General features: G+C 42.6%; 1 protein-coding gene across 2 annotated transcripts in view; it reads left to right on the top strand.

Annotated features, from left to right (window-relative positions):
• ASPSCR1 (ASPSCR1 tether for SLC2A4, UBX domain containing) overlaps positions 1–24,688 on the top strand; it is a 35,089-nt gene extending 10,401 nt beyond the window's left edge. Inside the window, exons 5-16 of one of the 2 annotated variants that reach the window (XM_014259454.2) lie at positions 763–820; positions 1,622–1,695; positions 2,474–2,891; positions 7,394–7,533; positions 8,864–8,945; positions 9,793–9,859; positions 10,652–10,714; positions 11,005–11,057; positions 21,819–21,870; positions 22,586–22,655; positions 22,980–23,155; positions 24,519–24,688. In XM_014259454.2, coding sequence (XP_014114929.1) covers positions 763–820; positions 1,622–1,695; positions 2,474–2,891; positions 7,394–7,533; positions 8,864–8,945; positions 9,793–9,859; positions 10,652–10,714; positions 11,005–11,057; positions 21,819–21,870; positions 22,586–22,655; positions 22,980–23,155; positions 24,519–24,532 — 1,267 coding nt within the window. In that variant the 3' untranslated portion in view covers positions 24,533–24,688. Of the gene's footprint in view, positions 1–762; positions 821–1,621; positions 1,696–2,473; positions 2,892–7,393; positions 7,534–8,863; positions 8,946–9,792; positions 9,860–10,651; positions 10,715–11,004; positions 11,058–11,736; positions 12,738–21,818; positions 21,871–22,585; positions 22,656–22,979; positions 23,156–24,518 lie in introns of those variants that run through there. The other variant, XM_014259456.2, reaches the window with a different exon arrangement.
• Positions 24,689–25,325: the final 637 nt, after the last annotated feature.

Genomic DNA, 25,325 nt, shown 5'->3' with positions numbered 1-25,325 from the left:
ACAGGATTGCTTATCTAGAGGAAAATGGAAAGGGTAGCATCTTACTGGTTTTTCCCCATCTCGATGCTAAGGGTCCTTTGCTTCCGTCTTCCTCTGCAGATGGGCTGTCTGGAGTTTGCATCCTTGCTCATATATGTCCTACATCAGTGAAATGCTTAAATATGGCGTGATTTTCATTTTGTCTACAGTGGCAACCTTTCATTTGGCTTTACTTTTTTCATGGTTTCCAGAATCTGAAAATTTATGCTCTTAGTTTTTGTTTGTTTACTTTCCCTTTTCTTTTTTAAAAATTATACTAAGGCAGTCAAGTTTCTTGTCCTTAGTTGATCTGCTCTAGAGTGGTATTTAATTTCATTGGTTGCTGAGCATATGTGAAAAGAAATGGACCTCTTCCCAGTGAAAGTTCAGTCTAAACTGTGATGAAGTTTTTAACTTGGATTAAAAAGAGCAAACGTAACTAAGTAATGTTTCAGATTGGGTACTGAGGCACACAAGCAGTGATGAGCTTAAATTTATCTAATAAGATCAGCTAATTTCAGAATTTACTTTAATTATTTCTTTATTTTTAAGCTTTTAAGCTGTGTTTAAGAAAAGTGAATGCTAATGTCTAATAGTGATCCTATAAACTGTGTAGTGGTTATTGCTGGAGAAACATGGAAGACAGTGTTGGCAGCTGATTTCACTTTGTACTGTTACTCTGTGCTGGTTTTGGAGGGGGCAGGCTGTTCTGCACATGCTGCAGTGTTTTGCTCTTTTTTGCAGGGAACTGATGGAACAGCACGGTGAATTGTCTCCGGTCTGTATTTACATGCGAGATGAGGTAAGGCAGCAAAGCCTCTCAACTGTCTCATGTCCCTAAAACGTAAGAAAACTTAGCTCTGCTTTCCAACCTGGAAAGTGTTTCTTTTGAACTTTCTTGAGAGGGGAAGTAGAAAAACGTTGGTCTTTTCAAAGCATGACATGTCTGTATGGAAAAAAGTTCTCTTGGAACGTAACCTGGTGCCGCTGAGACCTCTGAGCCCATAAAATGAGCTCAATGACCTGTTTGTGTTTTTCTTTCCAACTTCTTTTAAAGCTAGAGTCAAAACAGTGTTTTCATTTTAGTAAATATTTGCTTTTCTCTGTTTTGATCTTTTGCTATTAATGTTTTGTTAAATATTTTGTATGTGGATATTACGGAATTTGCTCGCCCTGCTGTCCCCTTTACTTCCCACTGACCTCTGTGGACAGATTGTCTTTATTCTGAATAGGTCACTACAGACGGGTAGGAGGTGTACGTAAGCAAATTGTCTGTCTTGCAGCTCTGAGATGTTGCCTGTCATTTAGCTTTTGACATAAAAGTAGCTTTGCTGTAGTTGGATTCCACTTGGATGTGTGTATGGGATGAAAATGTATGTAGGTCATCTTCCATTGGGATGATTTAATAAGCTGTGAATTTGGTAAAACAGTACAGATTGATACAGGTGGATTCGGGTCTGATTTCCAGCTGCAGGAGTGGGTTTTTACCTGTTTCTTGTGTTGTGTGGTGTTTCTTTGGATACAGGCTTCTTTCTATAAAGAGCTTTGCATGGTTTCCTGGGGAATCAGAGGCTATAATTACTCTCCTCTGGTTTTGTCTCAGATATCAGGAAAAGATGCCCTGGAGAAGACAACACTGAAATCGCTTGGCCTGATTGGAGGCAATGCCATCCTCAGGTTGGGAGAAGCAAAGTTTGGCCTCTTTATTTTCCCTTTCCACTCTGACGGTGAATTTATTTTGTTTCAAGTATCAAAAGAAAGACAAAGGAAAAAAAAGTCACAAAAATAGATGCCAAACTAAAACATTGCAGCACTCAGAAATTATTGCATTTGCCTGTTTATCTCAAACTGCTGCCCAGATGTGCTTTGCACAGCAGCAGATGCTGCCACTGACCAGTCATGTGCAGATTAAAAGAGCTGGTTTTTTTTTTTCTTTTTTTTTTTTTTTTCTTTTTTCTTTCTCCTTTGAGTGGAACAGACAATTCAAAGTTGAAAGTCTCTCTGAGAGGGCAATCAGCTACCACTTCATTCTTCCCTGCTCTGCGTCTCAGGCACTTAACTCCCAGCCCCTGCAGGCCCTGCTGGCTTTTGCAGAGTGAATTTGGGCCAGGGCAACCTTTCTGTGATCTCCTGGCCAGCTCTTTGCAGTATATACAGAAAGCAGGAGTGATTGAAGCTATGTTTTACAACTGACTGCTGCTGTCCTCTGGAAGGCCATTTTCTTCCAGAGGAGCAGGTCCCCGTTCTGTTGTTTGGCATAACCCCCTGACCCTCTACCCCACACTTCACAGCAACTGGAGTTTGTTCTCTGTAAGCATCTGGAAGAAGAAAGTTGTTAAATCAGGGTGTACTTGAGGCAGCTGTTGTCTTTGTGTCGTGGACACATTGAGAATAGGGAGGGCAGTACTCTTAGGATTATGATGTTATTTTTATTCCTTTTGGTGTCTTCTTTAAGAGTTGTCATGAAGAAATGCAGTTCATCTGGTGGGGCAGAAGTTGTGGGTGCCACGGTGCCTTGTAATGAGCCAACAGTGAGGCGAGGCTCTATGGAAGAAGCAGCGGATGTGCCTCTACCTCAAGCAAACACATTTCCAAAGGACTTGGAGCACAGGGATGTGGCTATATCTTTAAACAGCAGCACACACAAGCAAGACTTGATTAAAGATTCTCATGCTAGCTTGGAGGAGCTATGGCATTCTCCAGAGCCTGAACCTACCCCATTTGTCCCTTTTTTTGGAGATGGAGAGCATCTGGGGGACTCTCCTGTAGCTGTACCATCTTCAAAGCTGCCAACAACTTTTTCCAGCCCTGGAGGCCCTTCTAAGCCAAAGAAGTCTAAGAACAGCCAAGAACTGCAAAAGGAGCAAGAACAGGTAAGGGAAAATGTGTTTGCAGTTTGGGAAACAAGGGCTTTTTATTTATCCTGCCTTGCCTGAGGCTGCACTCCCATGAGGAAAAAGATGTTTCCAGATTTAGGACTTTTTTCCCTATGTCACAGGATTAGGTGCCTTGATGATATACAGTTCTGCCGGAGTTCAGAAAGGAAGTAGGAAGGATTTGAGTTTAAGAATTTGCTGTCCAGAGGCAGGCAAAACTTTGAATCTCTAGGTATCCTTGATGAATAGTTTAAATAGAGGCAACACAGCTGCATTAAATCACAATCCAGAAGATCCTACACCTCAGTGCCTCAGATTTCATGAACAAATGCCCACTTTTTTACCTGAGCCCTGTAACTTAATTTTCTTAGTATTGCAGATGAAACAGAAATCTTCCATCCTTTTCCTTTTGTATTTCTGTGTGCTTATAGAAGTGTTTTTTGTCCTAATCTAAAATATCTCGCTTCTTAAATAATCTACCTCTCTCTAACTGTTCCTCAGAAAGACTGCACATCTCACCATTGTTGGTGTCTCTGAAATAAAACTGTGTTTGTTAAAATTAGAAGTGCTTGAGCCCATATTGAGATACCAGAACTGTGATGCCATCCCAGAGTGACCTGGGAATGACATTGAAGTTTGTTTTCTGAAGGGCAGCTGTATGGAATTGAACGCCTTCAGGAAGATTGGGTATGTCTGGCTAGTAGCATAACATGAAGTACAGGAGCTATTCAATTAATAATTTACTCCTTGTTATTATGCACTGAGAGTTTCCCATTCTGGATTCTCAGTGAGTGGCTCTTTTCTTGCTCCTTTGGCTCATCACTGGGGCTGGCTTTCATGTTCAGAGATCCCCTTTGTTGTTTCCGACTCTTTGGTATCTCCTAGAGTTGGAGGTTTGAATCTCCCGTGGTCTGATCCAGCCAGGATTGAGCAATAGAAAGCTGTAAGTAGAAAGAAAGGATGCCTGGGGAGCTTCAAAGGGAGCTTAGTCCAGGAGGAATTTAACAAGACTGTGGATGCTTTCACATGTATGTAGAGACTCTACCTTAGTTGACTTCTTTGTTGTTGCAGCCTATTTTTGATGAGTTCTGAATTGTTTACAAACAGAAGCCAGACCCTGGAAGGACTCTGGAGCAGTTAGGAACTACACAAGTAGCAGAAAGAGGTTATGCCAACCTGCAGTGGGGAATATTTCAGTATATTGGAAACATGTTTGGGTCTGTCTAATCAGTGTTATCTAACCTTTTGGAGCAGACCCTTAACATGGAGAATTAAACAGTAGGCTGGATAATTTGTCCAGTCTCATGTGTTGCTTGCTTCAGTTTTCAGACACTCGTGTCTATGACTTGGAGAGTCATTTCCATTTCCATTGTGTCTGGGAAGGGAGAAGAACTGCAAGGGTTTGTGGTGGTATCCTTCACCAGTCTTATTGCCCACACCTCTCTGTGCTCTGGTGGGAGAGGCAGAAGTCCATCATTTCACTGATTTCACAGCCTGATGTGGAGCTGTGCTTTCGGACATGGGCTGAGTGGTGGTGACTGAAGGACTCACATGAACTGATGTATTTCTCAGAATCACAGTCCAGTTCAAATCGTTTCTGGAGCCAGCTGCCCTTCCACTCTGAGAGCAGCTTTGGAAGCAGCTGCAGATTCTGTTGGGGGAGTTGTGTCCTTGTGTTAAACAGCATGTGATTTTGACGGCTGCTTTCAAGCCCTTTGATCTCTGGTACTTTTGCTGCTGATTGATTACATTTTGTTCCCTCCTCCACTCCTGCCATCTTCCACTCTCCTCCCAGCAGCAACAGCCAAGTAGGGCTAGCCACATGGCATCTGCTTTTTGTCCTTTTTCAGTCCTGAGGAAAAAAACCCAAAACAAAACAATTTATTTTTAAACATCAAAGGTCCATTTTTTAAAAGAATCTTCCCATTAATGCTTTGCCTGTGTGTGGTTTTTGAAGCTGAAGAGAGGCTGGATAAAATCTGTGCTGGCATCCCTTCGTTTCTTAGGCTAAAGATGGTTTACAGACAGCTGCAAGCTGACTTTGATGTCAGAATGTTAATTATTAGAAGGTAACTTTAAACCAGATTCACCATGAGATTAGAGCTCCCAGAGGTGGTGTGGAGGAAGTGGGTCTCTGGAGAGAGCTTGCTGCTGTGGAAAGCACAATGACCATAATTTCACTTAAACCGTAAGAGTTCTTCTTAGCTTACCTGCTTCCCTGGGACCAGGATGGTGATCACAGAGTGAACTGCATTCTTCCTGACACCTGGTTTTGTCACATGGGCTGCACATATGTAGGTGTTGCTGTGAACATACGACTTCAGCCTCATGGTGAAAAGTGCCTGACATTTCAGCTTTGGTAGAATAGACTTTGTAAAAGGAAGGTGCCAAACCTTAGCATAGCATCTTTGGCTCCTGGAAGAAGCAGGACAGCAAAATGCACAGCTTGCTTTCCTCCAAGTTTACAGGATGGAAAGTAGAACATCCTTGTGGTGGCCATTTATTGTTACAGGAGATGGTTATTGTTTGTCACAGTTGCAGAAAGCACTGCATGTGCGGTGGGCTGGGAACTGGGTTAGTATTCCTGGAGTCTCTTTTGTAATCATTGTGGGAAGTTAATTTTTGGATGATCTGTCTGTGCTTTAGGGTTGTTGGAGCCCACAGCAAGGAAGAGGAGTGAACACTTAGGACTGGAGTATATGTCTGCCTTGTGCCGTCTTGTGATTGCCACTGCCTTGGCAGATGCCATTAGCTGTCAGCATAATTTGTATGGGGACTGGCCTTTCCCTGTGGAATCCCACTGCTGTTGGGATTAACTAAAGTCCTTGTTAGAGCCAATACTAAATGGTAACTTTAGGATTTGCTAATGCAGACTTTGGAGTTCTCTCCATTGTATCCTAGCACCCTTCACAGCATGCCGTAGGATATGCCTCCTCAGTCTTTTGGGTTTGGGCTTTTTCAGAAGATGTCTGTTTTTGCTACATGTTTAGAATGAAATGAAATGAAACTCGAGCCTGTTTGAGGAGATTAAAGTACACTGGCTTCTTGGGGAGGCCTGATTAATATCTCCTCTGGGCTCTGACATAGATGTGCCCTCACTGGAGCATCAGTGGGCAGTGGTTTGGATCACAGTGCAGCCTGCTTCTTCCCAGCAGGTGGTCCTGGGCACTTGGGGTCCTTCCTGCAGCACTGGCACCCCCAGCCCAGCCCGGGGAACGCTGCAGTCGGGCTCCTTTGCCTGCTCCCTAGGGTTGACCCTGCTCAACTTTCTAAAAGTAGCCAAAGGCCCCACCCACACGACCTCGATCTTTTAATTTCTCAAATTACCCTTTGGTGCCCACAAGTAGAGTGAACATTGCCTTGTAATTTGTGTTGTGCTTTAGACAATTGAGAAGACTCCTGTTCCCAAGTGGCCAGTGCCAGGGGGAGGGGTGAGTGGATGGAGGGAGGACATCCGGGTGCTAATTAGGATTGGAAAGAGTGTATGAGAGAATGAGGGGAGATGAGGGTTCATTCACAGAGCGTGTGGTATTGTTAAGCTGGCAGCTGACTAGGAAGAAATGCTGGATGAACTACCAAAATGTGTTCCTGTGAGCCTCTTCAGCCATGAGCTGGGTCCTCCCTGCATCTCCTGTAGCCTTCAGTATGCTGTTCACTGTTTGCAAGCTTTGTTCCTTCCAACAGTTTGGGAATGTACAAAGTTTGACTTGTTTGAGAGCCAGGAGGTGTAACTGCCTCTCATATGCTTGTTTCTGGTCGTGGTTTGTTTTCTCATGCAGGCGCAGCTGCTGCTTTGGCCAAAAGAGAGAGTAGCCAGCACATAACCTTTCCTGGGGAGGGGTCTATTAAAGTCCTACTGCCTGCAGAGATGACAGATGCTCTTAATCTCAGTGGCTGGGTCTCTGGTTTGGGTTTCTTAGGGGATTGTGGGTTTTGGTATTGGCTTGTTTTGGTTTGTTTTTTTCATAGCTGCAACCACAGTTCTAGGCTAGGCCCAGTTGCACTGTAAGGTTTACCATCGTGACACCCAGCTCTGGGCTCTGGAGGCTGAGGGAGCAGGCAGCCAGGCTCTCTGTGCCCTGCTGGGCAGGTGAGAGAAGTGTCTGTGTGCAGCTTGGAGTGGCTGCTCTCAGCTCTGGTTTGTAGGAAAAGTTGGCAGGAAATGTATCAAGTACCTCCATTGCAGCTGATGCCTGCCGAGAGCTGCTCTCCGGCATCTGCGTGCTCTGGTTGCAGCAAAGGCTGATCTCAGGGTGGAGTACTTACTTTGTAACTGCAGAAAGAAAGGGTTTCACTGTTCAAGGGATCTTTCTGCACACCAGAAATCAGGGTAAAATTTTGAAAGGTGTGCAATGAAACCCTGTAGAGGTTTAGTTCAGAGAGCTGAACAGGTCGAAAGACAGTTTGCAAATACTGTTCTTTTACTCTTTTTCAGCAACCTTATAAGATAAGCAAAGCAGTGCATTTAAAACTAATTGAAGCGCATTTTTTTCCTCTAGCTTGTAGAACGTGAGCCCCTTATATGTCACCTAGACCTACTGGAACAATTTTCTGATGGCCCAGAAGAGCTTCCTGATGAATTTTTTGAAGTCACAGTGGACGATGTACGGAAACGTTTGGCACAGCTGCAGAATGAGAGGCAAGTTCCCTGGCTGCTGGGAGCGAGATTTGCTGTGTCCTGTTGTTGAGCAGAGCGACGGTGTTCAACAGAGCTTGTTGCATTTTTGGCCAGTTAGAAACACCTTATATTCTAAGTAGCAGAATTAACCTTTTGTTAGACCTCACCAGAAAGACCAACTTAGCCACAAGTCAGGACCTGAGAATGTTTGGAACAGGCACACACACGCACATATAGAAATTATAGGAAGCTGACAAACAATGTATTGCACTGTTCAGGTAGCTTGTTTTCAAATATCCATGATTTTACTTCATCGAACTTCAGTTCAATAAAAACTCAGATGAAGATAAACTGGCCTTCCTGTCACAGCAGGATTTTGCTGTCTGTATGTTCCATAAAGAAATTAATTTCATGAATGTATTTAGTTTCAAGTGAGTAAAAACATTCCTTTAAGCATTACAATAACTCTCCAAGACTATGAAACAGTTTCCTTTATGCTGTAGCTAAATCCAAGTTGAACTTTTTACTGAGAGTTGATTTTTTTTCCTACAGGCCTCTGAGAACATAGAATATGGCCTGAAAATTGTTCTGCTGCTTGTGGGTCTGGAGTATTTAGTGGTACAAATGTAGAGTCATTTCGTTGGGGGATTACTGAAATACAGGCCTCTCAAAAAAGACCCAGTTTCCAAATTTGGTGATGCTTTCTCCTTACAGCCAGGGATAAAAATAAAAGCAAATTACACATCAGTTACTCAAATACAATGAAAAGGTACTAAAGCTGAGCATGGGATCTGTTTGGTCTAAGCTAATTTCTTTACTTATGGGCAAATATGTAATTATTTTCTTATATTTATTGTTTCATCTTGAATACAAGAAGACTTTTATTTTGTTCCCACTATTCCTTTTAAGAGCTGCCTACAATGCCAGTTCTTGAAGAATCTGAAACTCTTCATTTTTTTTTCCCCTGTTGCTACTTGATACTAATTTTTTGTGCCGGTGTTATTTTTCAAGTTCAGTAACTCTTCTGCTGCTGTGTCATCATGTGCAACCAACTTTATTTGATTAATAAGTCCATCTCTTCTATAGTTGCCTCAGCAGACTTTCCTGTCCTCTTAGGATCTTTTCTTGCATCTGCTGTCACAAACTGACTTTTAAACTTGTACACTAAAAGTAATTTTATATGGTATTGTTGCTGATGCTCAGTAGTTTCAGGAGGTGGGGAAAATGCTGTGAGAAATGCATCGAACAGTTGAGCAGTTCTCATCAGCCCTGCTTAGGTCTTCTGCTAGCTTAATAAAGGAAAAATACATTGTAAAATTACAGACAACTTGCCTTCTTCCCATGTCTGTAGAAAACGTCTGGAAGAAGCTCCATTGATGACAAAGTCTTTGAAGGAGTCCCAGCTGAAGGAGAAGTTGGAGCGTTACCCAAAGGTAGTGTTTGCTCATTTTTCAGTCCCTCTGGCTAGTCCAGACTTGGGGATTGAGTACCTTGGGATTTAGTTGTGATCAACATGCCCTTAAGCTACTTATAGGAATATTTTTCAAATTCCCATCCCTATTAATTGTCTGTGGGACTTGCATAACAGTTGTGCCTTGTGAAAACAGCTGTACTGTGATATGGTAATATGTCACTGGTTGAGTGGCAGGCAGTAGAGTTGCTTCTGTTCTGTTCCGTTCCAGATGTCTCAAAACCCTTCTGTTGTGCGCTCATCAGTCTGTATGACTGAGCCTTCCCACCCGCCTCTCTGTAGACATCTTAAAATCTCATTGAAAGTTCAGTGATTCAATGTTACAAGTTAGATTTATTTTACTCTGTAACTGTGACCCTTATGCAGTTCTAAAGTTAAGTGCTTGCTGTCCAAGCTAGAAGTACAAAGGTCAGGGGTGTGTCAGGAGGATTCTTACTGCTGTGGACACATTAGGATGCCAATAAACTGTCTGCACCTCCCCATGAGGGACTGTCTTTGTTGTTTGTGCATCATTTAGCACAGGGAGCTCCTACTTTCTCAGCAAGTGCTGCTGCACTTTACATCGTAGTGCTTTGACAGATGAGCTCTTGTGCCCCATTTGACAGCCAGACAGCCCTTGTTCCCTGAGAAGGTGCACAGCACTGTTAGCCAGGTTGCTCTTCCATCCCTGTAAGTACCACAGATCTTCCCATTAAAAAAAAAAAACAAAACCACAAACAACTTGCAGACTCTAAGCCAAGGGCAGGTGTAACAAGCTGTTACAGGGCAGTGATAAACCACTGTCCTAATCAGCTTTGTCTCTGCTTTAGGTGGTGTTGAGAGTTCGTTTTCCAGACCGCCATGTTCTACAAGGGTTCTTCCATCCCACTGAAACTGGTAAGACCCATCACCCCTTCAGCCTGTGCAGCTGTAACTCATGACTCTCACTCATGACAGGAGAGAGTGTATCTGAGCAGGTCTTTCTGTTGCCTGGCGAAGTAAAGCTGCTCTGAAAAAGCAGCAGTAGGTAGTTACACTGTTGTTGTAAGGCCCCTGAATGGGCTAAGATGGGACTTGGGGCTAGTTAAGTTAGCTAAGGGCTACTTGGTGGAGGTGACAAAATACTTGTCCTTGTGTGCAGAGGAAGCTGTCCCACTTGCTATTCCCTTGTTTGTGTCAAAATGATATGTTACTGGATGCACTTGGAGACTTCCTCTGTGTTAATGCATAAAACATTTTTGGGGAAAAAACACCCCCTTCCCCAATCCAAATCAAACTCCAAAAAGCAGGAAGGAGAAAAAAAACCCAACTTTAACAACTGTTCTAAGAGAGGATGTGCCTTTATGGCTCTGTCAGTTCACAAAAGGTGATCAGACCATGCACCAAGTAGCTCTTACTGTTATTACTGGAGATCCTCTTATTTTCAGCTGTCAGCCAGGGTTACCTGCACAAACTTTTTTTGATAATTTTGCAGGCATCCTTAGATTTTTCCAGGGCACCAACATGCCAAAGTAATTTGTTTTGTTTGTTTTTTCTACAAGAAATTTGTGATAGTAACTGTGTACTTTGGAGGACAAGGCAATCTCCATACCTGCTAGAGGGAATTTCTGCTGTTACAAGTTAGCCTTCTTGCCCAACATTTGAAGAACCAAATGTAATTTAGCAAACCTTTCTCTCCTTTTTCCACAGTTGGCATTTTGAGAAACTTTGTAAGAAGCCACCTTGCCGATGCAGAGCTGCCATTTTACTTGTGTGAGTGCTGTTGGTAATATCTGGCCTTATTTTACAAAGGCTGTTTCTAGCTATGGGATGTTGATGCCTGAGAAATGACCTGGGAAGGAATGCCTTCCCTAAAACATAGCTTCACAGTGCAGAGAAGGTGTAACCTGCTCCCTTAGTCATGTTATGCTTCTGCCTAAGAAGCAGCATCTGTGGGCATGGGAACGTATCTCCCCTTCAGAGGGCAGGGATGCCTCCCATACCTTTGTCTGATGTTCTGGTTGCTAGGTGGTCCTGTTTTATAACGTGTTTTTTAACTTCAGTTGTTGCACCTCCCAGAATCGTCTTGAACGATGAAAGTCTGACGCTGTTTGAGGTAAGGACTCCCACGTGGGCTCTGATTCTCTCTGGTCTGTGCTCCCCTTAACCCTGCCTCAGGCTTTAGTTACTTTTAAAAGAAGCTGTATAATGCTGTGATCCCTGTAGGCTTCTGCTCAGCTAAGGCTAGTGGAACCAGGTGTTTTGGAGCACAAGCTGTTCACCAGAAGAGGTCCACCTTGTGCAGCAATAGGCAGAGTCACACTGGGGGCAGGGGTGGGGATTTGCATTGTTCAGTACACACTCCGTGCCCTCCAGAGCTGGAGCTGCATTTAACCTGGAATGTTAAAGAGAGCTGAGCTCGGTGGGCTCTGTCTGTAGCTAGACTAGGATAGTAAAAGATGAGACTCAGAGTGGACAGGGAATTGTTTTCAATTTCTGCAGTGGGAACTAGAGGCCGTATTAGACAGAAATCTGACCTTTTTGAAATCACAATGTGAGAGTCAATGTACACTGAGGAATATTCATTCTCTTTGTGTAATTTTTCTCTGAAAGTACTGAAATACAGGTTTTCAAATTCAGATTCCTGGAGGTTTTTTGCAAGTGTCAGGGTGGTCTTGAAGTCCCTGGCCAGAGACTATTGGCTGTGTAGATCACACATGTGCTGGGAGTGGTTGAATGATTTTGCCAGTGACTTTGCCCCAAAGTCACACTCTTTAAAATGTTCTGTCATTCAGATCTGCATGGACCATTCCAGACTAATGCACCAGAGATCATTCAGACTAAAGGCTCATGCAAACAAGAGAATTCTTCTTCGATTCCCCTGAGGGAGCAGAAGAGCTGGGGTGGGGAGGGGGATAGAGAAAGGGACTTTTCAGACAGCATGGTGAATTAGGTAGTGATTGGCATGCCTCGGAAGTTGTTTGCAATGGAGTTTTCCAAGTCTCACAACTTCCCGACCAGGCCATGTGGAAGAAATACACATGAAGATGCTTTTAGAGGTTTGAATGTTCAGATATGTATCTGCCTCCTGTTGATCCCCTGATGCTGGTTCTGGTCTCCTTTGTTAACTTTGGTCTGTTTTCTAAAATGTTCTAAATCTTCTGCTTACCTTCGTTTACCCCTTGCCTGCCTCCCCCGCCCTGCAGTGCTGTTCTTTTATTTTCTCTTCCTCAGTGCACATCTTGTATTTCTCTTTGAAATAAGAAGCCTTATGGCAGGAATTTTGTTTAATTTACTGCGTTAAAGCCTTTGTTCTGTACCTGGCACCACTACTGGTGCTTGTTACACGTGTGGCATTTTCCTGGTTTCCTAGTTGTGACATTTACTATGAAATTCATTCTCGTGGCAGGTCCCTGAAACATGAAAACATGTTCAATTAGTGCTCTTTAAAGACTTGGAGGTGCCTTACAGCTCAGTCTTAGGGATTTCATTAGAAATCACAACTTTGTGAAGAACCTGGTCAGTTTTAGTGTCAAACATCTCCAGTCTGCAGTGGCCTTCCGTGGACTGCAGTGCTTGTTGTGGCACGTGGCAAAGGTGCAAAGCCTTGACTTTGGTACAGAACTGGGACTGTTCAAGATGCTATGCTTAAAAGTGGAAAGTTCTTTGCAAATGAACTGTTTTAGGGAAAGGATTTTTTCTCATTTCTCATATCCTCTCTGTCACCGTGAAAGAGGAATAATGTCCAACTAAGTTAAAGGGTGTCAAATCCAAACGTGATTTAAGATATGTTTTATTCATGCCACATGTAATCACACCATAGTCAAATTAAACTAGTGGTTATGTTGAGAATTTGGGTGTAATTAAATAAAATTGAGTTTTTAAACACAATCTTAATTATACAGAATCAGTACAATTACTTGCAAAATGTGGAAAGCAAGTAAAATCTCATACTTAGAATATTTTTAGGGATTGTAACATGACATTACAAAGAGATTATTGTCACATTAGTTAACAGTTGGATGACTTCGCATTTTTGGCTTACCCAGCTGGCTCAACATAGGTAACTGTGATGATGTGCCGGGAAAGTAATCTGAGCTTCAAACACAGCTCAGTGAACTCTTGTGTTGATCATTATGGCTTTGGAGCAAAGTCTTAAGGTGATGAAATCATCAGCTCATTACTGAATAGCAGTCAAATCAAAAACAACCTCCTTCCAAAGCAAAGTATTCAGAACAAACTAGAGAACTTTGCTGTGTATGGACCAGAAGTTTGTCTGAATAACATCCAGATCTGGTCTCACAGATCTTCAAAAGGAACTGGTGAAGGTGCAGAGAAGGGAAATTGAGGTTCATCAGAGATCTGCTGTCAGAGTCTCCTGTCCAAAGAAAGACTGAGTAGGTTGGGACTTGCCAGTCTGTAAAACATGTGAGTGGAAAGGGAATAACATGCCAAGGAGAAGCTGAATGCATTGAGTTCTTGTTCTTGAGTATGAGTGAGTGGCGTCAAGTGAGACAAGCAGGAGCTAGAATAGATCAAAGAAGGTAGTTGCTCGTGTGTCAGAAAACTGAGGCATAGAATTCCTTGTCACAGGGTGCTATATACTAAAAGCATATAATGATTTGAGAGAAGTTTGGACAAGTTTGAGGAAGATGCTTAGTAAGTGTGTCTTAATATATTGAAACCTTCTCAGGAAGATTCTAAACTGCAACTGTCATTTATAAGCAAGGATACTATTTTCAGTTCATCTGGTTTTTGTTCACTATTAGGGTACTGGCTGGATTGAATGAACTACTGCTCTGCCTGTGGTTCTTCTGTCTTTGGTCGAGCTGTGTTTAATGCCAGTGGCTGTGTAGCCTATGTGCCTTGCTTGGGGCCCTTCAGCCCTTTCAGGTCATGGTCTGTCACGGCAGGAATGATTCTGTGTGTTTATAAACATTTTACTTGGATGAAGCATCAAACACGAAAAAAACAATTCCTAATGAGAACTTGTCATGCTGTTCTGGTTATCCAAACTGCTGTCAAAGAACACAGAACTCTGACCTGTGAGGATGGTGCCTTATTCCAGTTTGGGCTGGCTGATTCTGGGAGAAGCTTTGCTGCCATTAACCAATGTAAATCCTTATTCTTCTTTAACTTTCACCATGTTAGGGCAGGCCCCGTGCCATAATTTTCCTGCTCAGATAAGTTTCCCGTTCTGCTGGGGTCTGGGTGCCTGGAAGGAAGGGGCTGGAGGGCCTTTCTTTGGACAGAATCAGGTGTGGAAATCCCTGCAGCTGTTGTGTCCATGCCCACTCTGTCATTGTTGGATGCCATGTTTAGAGGCATCTGTTCTCAAGGAGGCTGCACTGCCTGAGCCTAGGGGCTCTCAGTAAAAATAACCCTGGCCCAGAGCAGGAATGAAAGAGCTGGGGGTGCGACCTGCTCACTGCTTCTCACATGAGCTTGTGGCCTTCTAAAAATCTTCAGTCAGGAGGTTTGTGTGGGCCAAGGGTTCCTGTTGGCTGCGAGACTGAGTGCTGTAGAGCAGGCTGCAGTGTCTGACTGTGCCCTGGATGGGGCTAGGCTCTGCGCAGGGGGGTTTGTGGAGACGTTTCCCTTTTCATTCATCTTGTGCTCCGTGGAAGGGAAACATCTTGTACTTTAGGCAGAGCTCCCCTCCTAGTCCCTAATCTGGAAGGAGGGATCTGAAAAGACAAAGCTGTTCTGTAAAGATAGGAGGGAGATGCTCAAGGTACTTTGTAAAATAGTGTGGCGTCAGGGCTGCAGCACCCCTGTAGTGAGAAAGCTTGTTCTGGAATAACAGTGTTTGGTGCATGTGAATGTGAATGAAGTGCTGTGGAATATGAAGTTCCTCCAGACATCGTAGGGAAAAGAGAGCTTGGGTAAAGTAACAGTACAACTAATTGCTCAAGGTTTTTGATGTATCTTTTTTGGGTTTGGAGGATGTGTGAAAGGTTTGGGAGGAAGTTTGTCTTTAGCAGTAATACATCTCTTTAAGGGTTCAGGTTGTATCATGCAACTGCTAAAATTCACCACTTTTGCCCCAAGTCATGTTAGCTGTGGTCTCTTGGGATGCTTGGCACCTGATGTGCTCCCCTTGCAGAGATGCCTGCACATAACCTGACGCTTGATTTTTCCAAAGCAGGTACTACCATAGTGTATCTAGCCATTCAGGATTTTTTTTCAGCATTTAATTTTCATGTTATTCCAGGTCCTAAGTTAGCAGTAGGCTATCATCTACTCTACAGACTATGTTGGTGTTGTTGGTAAGGAAAAATGGATGGTGTCTGAGGCAGTAATGTGAGCACATTTGAGCATTCAAATATTTATGAATTACTGAAATTTGTGCTGAAGCCAGTAACAGAAGAGACTGCAGATGGTGGAGTACCATATTACCAATACTTCTGCTCTTTCCACCTTCTCCCTCCATTCAAGCTGACAAGTTTGGCACCACATTCATTACATTTGATCACTTACAATGAAGGAAGAACCTTTATGCTGCTAGCAAAATCAGGAAAAAAGACAAATGTTGTTGACTTGTTTGCCAGGATACTTGGACTGAAAGAACTGTCTGAAGTGAATTCTCCCAAAATCTGTGTGTATTTACAGTATAGTGAACACACAGATTGGCAGCAGTGTGGAGTTTTTGGAACCCATAAAGACTTCAAGGCATTGCTTTGATTTTTTGTTGTTGCTGTTTTTGCTGGCAGCCTTCTCCTCATGTCCCTTGAAGTGTTTTATAATGTTCTGCTCTCCAGAGCTGATCAACCGCAGGCTTCCCTCTTGTAGCACTTGGCTTAGGGTTCTTTATAGCTTCAGTGGCTTGTTTGTGTTTTTTCTAGGCAGTCTGAGCTTTTCAGAGTTGCTTCTTAGCTTCTTTCTCCTCCCAGAAACAGGCGGTTTTGTAGTTGCGTTTCTGGGGTGGGTTAGTGGAAAAAAATCATTGATTGCTGTGTTAATACTAGGAAAGATTTAGCAGAAAGTAGGAGTACCAGTCACTGGAAAAGTGGAGGCAGCAGAGAGGGCAGGAGGCCATCCTCTGTTTACAGAGGAGCTAAAGGAATCCGCAGGCTTCCACGTAAATATTTAGGTCTTCTAGTCAGATCTTAGAGTGCACTGAGCATTTACTGTCATATACCACAAGGCAGAAATCCAGATGAGCTGTTTGTTCCTTTTTTTGACTTCGGTTCTCTTTCCATATCCTATTTGTTAATGCCAGTTTGGGCAGTGTATCTGGCATGCTTGTTCAATCAACCTGACTACAACCCAGGCAGTACAAAGCCTTCTCTTTTGGCAAGAGTCTGAATGCAGTTTCAGAAAAAATTGCTTCATCAGAGTCAGTCCATCAGAGGCATTTCCTGTGGCAAGCCTTATGGTACACTAGCAAAGAGAATTGCAATTAATACTGAAATTCATCCAGCACAGAGGATGGCATTCACCTGAAAGCCTTAGTCTTCTTCATCCAGGATTTTGTCATCTGACTGCATTTGGAAGCAATCTCACTTTCTCTTTGTGATGAGGTCTGTTACATATGCTCACAGAGACTGTCCATGCTTGCCTCATGATGCTGGCCTTGAGGGCAGCTGGGTTCTTCTGTCCCAATGAGAGGCTGCTTGCACAAGTGAACTAGGAATTGAAATCCTGCCCAAAATCTTCACTGCTACTATCAGTTTTGAAGGCCAGATCCTTCTGATCTCAGCTATCAAGGTCTCAATGAATGCTCTTTATACTTGGATTCCTTCATAAGTAGCCTTCTCAAAACAGTGTTTTAAAGTCTTATCTTTGCCTTATCTGCCCTAGCTGGATCAGACCTCCTCCATGCTGGCCACAGAATATCCATCTCCTCTGGCAGCTGAAGTCCACATTGGGCAGCTTTGTTGTCAGGTTATAAACGTGAGCTGTTTGATCTACCTCTTTCACCATGACTGTGGTGTTTATTTCTGTTTCAGCAATGCTATGCAATCCTGCTGAAGAAACTTTGATCCACCGGTCTTCCAGTTGAATTTTCCAAGAGGTAGTTTATGTGCTTGGGGTGTGTGTACTGTGCAGTATTTCGTGTTGGTAGCTTGGGTTTCTCCTTCCATGCGCGTGTTCCTTTGAAGTGCTTATTTTCTTATTCATCTTCCTAACATCAGTCTAACAGCAGACCTGTGGCACTCTGATCTTCTCAGATTGTGTAACGGAAAGAATGCTGCTCCTTCTGGCAGCTGCAAGTTCCAGCAGCCTCTGCCTGGTCTGACAACATTGCTCTGTCAGGGAAGAGAACAGCTTCCTGGGAATAATGTACATCATCTGCTATGCTCTGTTCTAGGATTTTTTTGCATATGTATGTCTGAGAAAGAGGAAGTATTGAGGTGTTATTTGGGGAGGGTTCTGCCTGAAATATCTTCCATGTTCTAGAGAGCAAGTTACTAAAACATGCAGTAAAACAAAGCAGAAATGCCTCTCTGCTGTATCACAGCTGGATTCATAAGGGACTGTTGTTCTAAAGTGGGTATTTTTATCATGGAATGTGAGATGCAGCAGCCCCAGTGTGCCACTCCACAGCCAAGATGCCATGCTGTCACAAACCACACTCACCACCGCAGTGTCTGAGTAACTGTTCAGTATCTCTCTGAGTAAAGCCGGAGTTACTCAGCTGCATAGTTTCAGACTAAATATGGCTTTATGAGTAACAGGCTGGTCTTCAGATCTCTGAAATAGAAAGTGTTCATTTAAACTTCTGCAACTGTAACTAAGCAAATGGATGAAGCTGTGTTAGATATTTTCAAAATCTGAGGAGCTGGTTATTTAGAGTGATACTTCTTAATTAAATGAGGAGGATAATAGGCGGGACATTGACTTCCTTTTCTCCTCGTCTCAGTGACTTTCTAATTCCTTCAGAAGAAAGCTGTCCTGTGATTATGATCTTGGATGGGGCTCTGGAGACTTGAATGTGTAGTTCTCATTGCTGCTGCTGCCATCCTGTGTGACCTTGAGTAAATTATCTCTTTAGGTCTCAGTTTTTCATCTGGATAAAAAAGAAAAGCCCCAAAAAAACTGAAACAAAGGGAAACCCACAAAAATGAAAGCAGCCCACAAACTCAAAGTATTCTTATTTACATCGCATCTATATAATTGCACAATGGGAACACGGTTTTCAATTGGATTTCTGGTGCAGTAAATCTAACTGTATGTTGTAAATATGCTTTGCACAGTGTGATTTGAACATTATGGTTCAATAGATTAATAGCATCTATTTCCCCAGTCAGAATGGCAGTTTTTTTGGCTGGAAATCAAAGCAGCAAGGAAGAGAAATGCTGTAGCAACTGGCTGTTGGCTCAGTCCTATTGTAGTAATTCTCTGCATATATGTGAGTGGAGCTTTTGAGTTACATGTTTTGAACATGCTTTGATTCTTTTGGTCAATCTGGCAGCTCAGTGTGATTCTAAGAGTTCTCAAAATCTGTTCTGATTCACAGATGTTCTTGCAAGAACTCTGTGCAGTGAAGAACTGCAGAGTTGTTCTTCTAGGAGCCTTGGCAGATGTATTAGAACAACTGCAAACATTAGAATAGCTGACTTGAGGTTACAGTTTTCAGGTGATAGTCTGCCCAGTGTTTGATCATTACATTCTTAGGTGCATTAGAGAATGCTAAAGGCTTTGACTTCGGGCTCATATGTTTTCATGGACAGAATCTACTAAAACCTTCTCATCTTTATGCCGAGACAGTCCTTGGACAGGTGGGATCATTCTGCTGGACTGCTTTTATTTTTTAATGTGAAATTGCTGCTGATTTAAATACTTTCAGATTATAAAAAACTCTGGGACAGCATTAGGTCCTGCCAGTGACTGGCTAGAGAATTCCCAGGTGAGGTGTAGCTCGCTGCCTTCTGCGCTGCACCCTCAGGGAGTGCTGGGATTGGGATGATGCCTGATAATTCCGTGCAAAGGAAGCTAGAGCAGGAGTTCTGTGCATGAGCCAATAGTTTGTTTGAATTGAAGAGAGATAACTTTGGAAAGAAGGAACTCCATGTTGGCTGACTCCTAGGAAAGGATAGGGATGCAGGGAAAGGAGCCACGGGAAGGACGTTGCGTTCTGTGTACTTGAGGGCTGCTGTCTAGCTCCTTTAAGTTTCTTTCAATTAAGGTTTTGAACTGAAGCATTTGGAGTGATGTTTTGCCAGCAATGGGAAATGGTTGTGGACGTGGATCCTGAAACTGAACTATGGTTATTTGACGACCTGTGAGTAAATAGGGTAGAGGTTTATATTGGGGCACAGTCTGTCTATGTGTTTGTTGGTTGAGTGAGTCTGTCTAGCTCTTGATCTGTTTCTCACTCTCTTTCTCTCTTTGTGCCTCACACAGGCCTTGCCATGAATTTTCTCTGACCCCTTGGGGCCATTCCCACATGAGGCTTTGATGTGTGTGCCCAGAGCTTGATTGACAAGGAAGTTTCGGTGGCAGCAGCAGGGAAACTAAAAGAAAAGGGCAGGGCTTTGAACTAAAGGGCTTTGAGTTCTGAGTTTCTGTGCTTACTTATCTCCTTCAGAATGTTAATTATTTACCAAGATAATTGGTCGGGAGGCAAAAAAAAGAGAGGGAAGGTTATTAAAAAATTCCAACACTAACACACTACAAAACCCTCATTTTCCAACTTGCAGCTGGCATGAAAAGGATGTTGTGTGTAAAAGGGCTTGAGTATATGTGTGTTGGGGGGGCCCTTTTTAAGGCACCCATTTCCTAAATAGATGAGTGCTGTAGAAACATCAAAGCTCCTGTGAGAGTTTTTTCTGGGGTTTCTAAACCGTGTCTGGTACTTTGTAATTAAAAAAGTTTATGGAGAGCTGTCTTTGTGACTGGAGCACAACCAGGCAATCTTAGGCCCTTTTGATTGAGGAATGAAATGTTAAAAGACCTAATAAATAATTATTTTGCTAAAATGTCAGTTCAAGGATGTGAATTCCCCTGGATGCTTTAGCAGGAGCCGAGTCTTGCAGTAGAGTGATAAATATCTCCTGTTTCAGCGTAGCGTGATGTTGACTGTACTGCATGACACAGTATCCTATGGCCTCTGGATTAATGTCAAAAAAATGCCTAATACCACATGCTTATCTGAAGCTTGTAAGCAGGAAGGGAGGTGAAGCTATTTCATTTTGCCTTAATGCAATTAATGTATTAATTTGCATTAATACAATTTTCTTAGTCTCCATATTAGACTATTATTAGACATATTAGCCTCCTGTGTGAAGATCAGGGTTCTGTTGAGTTCTGGTAATTGCTGTGCTGGATTGGGTCCAAGGACCATCATTCCAGTATCCAGCTTGGGCTGGTGGTGGCAACAGAGGCTCAAGATAACTCCAGAGCAGTCAGTCTGCCCTGCACAGTTTCCAAGTATGTATGAGTGATACCAAGTGGGGCAGCAACTTGCGTTTATCTGGTTATTTATTTATTTATTTATTGGATCAGTGTGACAAGTTTAGTGTTACTGTTTTGCCAGGGAAAATGTAGACCATAAATTAACATTTGCTGTATGGTTTCTGGCTGTAGCGGTACTTGCTTCTTTTACACCATGATGATTTAGTTTCTTTACCTGTCTCTTACTACAAGGCTTCCTAAAAACTTAATAGAGTTGTTTCAGCTAGTTATTCTTTATGTGGTATTATACTGGCATATAATGCAGGTAATAAATATGATGGTTATTTTTTCAGAATCCTTTCTGGTACAGCTGGTTATGCCATGTCATATTAATCTCCTGCATATCATACCCTCTTAAAAATCTAAGTCTGAGCTTGCATTGATGTCTGTTTTTAGCATGAAATTTAATAACTCTAACTCTCTTGCTCTGTATTTCATTTGGGAACACTTGGATGCACCATGGGATGTGATGGTGTAATGTTTTGTAATGTATCACTGAGTTTTTTGAAGATGTGGTGTGACACTGTGGTCACTGAAGGCAGCAGAGCAACCTCCCTAGCTAGGTCCCTCCTTTATACCCACAGGTGCCTTTGTGATTCCTTAGTTGAACAGGGGGTGTGTGAGTCCAGTTTCTCTGGTGCCCAGAAAAGGACCAAAAGATAATGAAGGGTCCTGCATCTGACATATGGGAAGAGGTAGGGAGAGTGTCAAGGTTGTTCAGCCTGGAAAAAAGAAGCTCTGGGGGGGTCTTGTCAATGTGTGTAGTAAAAGAGATGGGAAACAGCAAGGGATAGTCTTAGCAGTGCCCTGTAAAAGGACAAGATGAAATAGACACAAATTACAGGAACTTCCATTGACCATTGAAATAAAAGGAAAAAAAAAACAAAGCAACCAAACCTACTGGATAGAAAAAAATGTTTGAATGTGGCAGGTATTCTGATAAGTAGGAACTAGAAATTCAGGTTGGATTTATAAAAGGAAATACTTAATCCTGAAAAGGTGGTGAAACTAAATAAACTTCAACTATAGACAGGGTGTAAGTGTAATAAAATTATTTAGAATAGATTTTGGACGGGCATAACTGGATTTTTCTTCTCTTGGTGTCACAGCCACTCAGGTCTTAGATGATTCTTCATCATATTGATGCTATCTGCTCAGCAGTGGAGAATCTGGGTGCAGTACAATGGCCTGAGATATGGGGACGGAGGAGGAGGAGTGGCGGGGCATTCCTGCAATGAGCACTTGCTGTAGAGGTCTCATCAGCTGTTCACTGGAACAGACCATAACATTTTCCTTCATGTCTTACTCTGAGTGGCCTGTGCTCTGCACAAGTTTAAGTTTTCATGAATTACAGATGGTTAGTAACCTTGCCTTGAACTCCATGAATTTCTAGCTGTCTAACCTTCCTCCAATGTTGACAGTGAACTGTGTAAGCAGTGAACAGGCAGTGATACCTTATTTTCCCCTTTTGCTGCAGGCTAAACTTTTTCCAGCTGCTGTCATTCATTTTGGATCAGAGGAGTGCAGGGGTGAGTGCATTTCCTCTCTCCTTTAGCTGACTGTATAGTTCTTACAGTAGACTCAGTATTGCATCCTTACTGTCAGAATTCTTCTGTCAAAATAAACTGCAGTCCTTGAGAATGCTGGTGAATGTCCCCATTCTGACTGGCTAAAGGTCTTCAGAGGTGGTTTGGTCAGTTAGCTTGAGCACAGCTGTAGACACTGTACCTCTTTGATGGGATTTGATAGCCTGGGGAGTAGGCTTTGTCTGCCGTGGGATCAAGAATGACAGAAGAATGACTCCATAGGAAAAAAAAAATCCTGTTGTTCAAAATGCTAACTAGACAAATGTCTATGAAATGCTTTTGCAGAGCTCCTGTGGTAGTAGACTGGCTGGACATGGTAGAACAGATCTGAATCCTTGGTTCTTTGGCATCTCTGGTTTATGCCTAGAATCCCTGTTTCTCCCAAAGACCAAAGTATGCTCTGCCTTCACAGAAAAGTTCCAGGGATGTAGTGAGCGCTGAAAGAAAAAGTCAGGGTCTTGAGGTTTGGATGATGAAATAGACTTTGGAGTTGTGAAGAAACTGGCATGGTTTAGTTACGTTCTGGGTCGTTGGGGGAAGGTGATGTAGGTTTACTGTAGTATACAGGAGGTACTTTTTGAGCTGAGAGCTGTGTGATACTGTGGTGATTGATGTATCTGTGTTACCAAATCAGTTATTTGGTTCCATTTCTAAACAGCTTGTTACCTGAAATCAGACCTGCTGAGCTCTGCAGTTTCTCCTTCTGCAGCTGATTTATTAGTAGCCAGGTATGTTGGGGTTGAATACAGTTGCAAATGACTTAATATTTCAGGAATGGGAAGCATGAAATGAGCCCATCTTACTACCAAAAAAATATGCTTTGAAGGTACTAGGACTTCCTTCTCTCCAGAAACTTGACTTCATAGCTTTGTGAGTCCTTTGCAAAGTACGATTTCAGTGACTTAAGTAAATACTAGTGCTTCTATCATGGAAAAAGAGGAGCTTTTTCAATCTAACTTTAAAAGTTTAAAGGTGGTGGTGGTACAGGGGGCTATTATGAAAAATGAAGCTTAATTCTACTTGCTTGTTTCCTTTCTCCGATGTTTGTCCAGATCACTAGTTCCTTCTGCTTCATCAACTTTAGCATCAGTGGCTCCATCCCTGTCTGAACCAGAAGTGGGAAGTGAAAAAAAGACCACTGAGCAGCCAGAAGCAGCCAGCACTCAGGGAGCTCCGCAAGTGTTTAGAAAGGCCCCTGGGAAAATACCCAAATGGCTGAAGCTTCCAGGTATCAGTGAATCATAGGAGAGCTCTGCTCGTTCTGAGCTGCCCCAAAAGGCAGCCTCCTCTCTGCCAAACATGTTGGATATTGACGGTATTGTTACAGATGTTGGCTTGTGCTTGCAGGACATTTGGTTCACCACTTGTCATTCACAAATTTGTTGGTGACTTGAACCTCAGCCTTCACTGGAGAAGTATCTGAATGCAGATTCTGAGCATTGGGAAGTCTGATGCTTAATCCATATGCTTGTAGCATTTTTAACTGTGTTCTGAGCTTGTTGTGCTAAGCTCTTATCTCTGCCAGTGTAGTTCAAATATTAATAGGCAGGATATTCTGCATACCAAGGGCCCATGTAATCTGTTAAATCTCTGGCATAACTTTCCTTTTGCTGCTGTGGTCTGTTTTAGTACTTCCGCTTCTCTTGAATTTTTTAGTTAGTCATCCTTTTTTTAATCTTCACTGCACAGCAGTAGGGGTTTTCCATCATTCAGATTGTAACCAAGTGTCCATTATGATTTTTTTTCTTGTTTTATCCTGATCGGAAAACTGTGGCCTTGTTTTTAGTCCCAGAACCAATGGCTTATGTGTGTATTTTAGATGAGAATTTTTACAGAATGTGAAGTAATTATAAAAAGAATTACTTTTTATTGGCAATATTTGCTTTTTGATGCAGGGGGAAAGACAAGGGGAGTGGGGGGGAGAGGAAGCAAAAGAAAGGGGGGAAAAAAGAAAAGACATTCAGTCTGTTCCCTTAAGGGCAGCAAGTCTAGCAATTCTGATATGGAGTGACCTGGTTAATAGTGCCAAATGTTAACTTCAAGGATGAGAATTTTAGTATTTGTTTCTGGAGGACAGGGTGAGGCTATCAGCTCCAGCAAGCAGAGGGGAAGGTGCAAAGGCTGCGAACAGTGGGGTCAGTGTCTTAACCTTCTGTGACTGGTCTGATTTAGATTGGTGTTGAGATGCTGATGTGGTGGGAAACAGGATTTTCACTGTTTCCCATTTCCAGTATGTTTGAAGCATTGCACTTGAAATAGTTTTCTTTTCCAGGATTATCTGGATAAAGTACAAAATATCATCTCACCTACCTCTGCAGGTTTTCCATTTAACAGCTGTTATGGAAGGTTAATAATATGCTCTAAGCTGCATGTTAATAACATGAAGGATTATTAGGATAATAAGAAGTTCCCTGCTCCAAAAGTAGTGATGTATTTACCATTCCATCTCCCCAAGTGCTCTCTTGGGGTCCCCAATGCTGCCTGAGCACAGCAGTAACCAGAATCCTGAACCACCAGATCAGAGTTACTGAGAAATGAGTAAGTGATAATTACATGTTAAGTGTTTTAATGGTGCTATGTTTATTTCGTAGGTGGAAAGAGATGAAGCATCCTGGGCTGCTGGATCACTGAGCTGTCAGCTGTGCCCTTTCCTCTACAAACTTAATAAGAATGTGCAAAATGTCTTGGTGGCCCTGGAGAGATCTAATCTGTATGAACATTAGTTATAAAAAGAGAGTGGCTATTTGAGATACCAGTTGCACCTGGTGGTACCTGTTTGTGGTCTGTGTAACTAGAGAAGCAAGGTTAGAGGTTAAATTTAAGGTTTCTTGCATGCAAATATAAGAGTAGAGAATTAAGGGGGGCATGATATCTATATACTTTCTGCAAAGGACCTTGTTTCTATCCATATTTTTAAATTCAAATCCTCTCACTTCCACCTTCAGAGATCACTTGAGTCTAGCTGCCTGTTTATCTGTTCAGCTGCTTGATTGTCTAGCAGCAAGATACAATCTGGTTCAGCTTTACCTATAATTAAGTGGTGCCTAGAACAAGACTTCTCTCTGCCTCTTAGTGATTAGGGTTAGTACTGCTGATAATTCTGGACATAGATGGCTGGAGAATGAAGAGGAAGCATTTAAGTTACTTAAACCAGTTCAGATCAGTGAACTTACCTGTGAAGGACTTGGGCTGCTGCACTCAGGTTGTGTTCGGTTGCCCAAAATGTGTTAGCAAGCAACACAGGTGTCTGTTCATGGAATGCCTGTTGAGCTTGTTTCTGCCCTGAGCTCTAGTTCTATTTTCAGTGTGCCATCAGTAATTAGTTACAGCAAGGGAAAAACCATCCAGTTAAAGAGTCTCTTCAAATGACAGTTGATGGGTGGCCTGAGTATTCCCAG

The sequence above is a fragment of the Pseudopodoces humilis genome, chromosome 21 (genome assembly GCF_049639895.1).
Source record: "Pseudopodoces humilis isolate 2021_Gansu_Grassland_sample_001 chromosome 21, ASM4963989v1, whole genome shotgun sequence".
In the NCBI taxonomy this organism is placed as follows: Eukaryota; Metazoa; Chordata; class Aves; order Passeriformes; family Paridae; genus Pseudopodoces; species Pseudopodoces humilis.
This window is presented reverse-complemented; position numbering and strand designations above follow the sequence as displayed.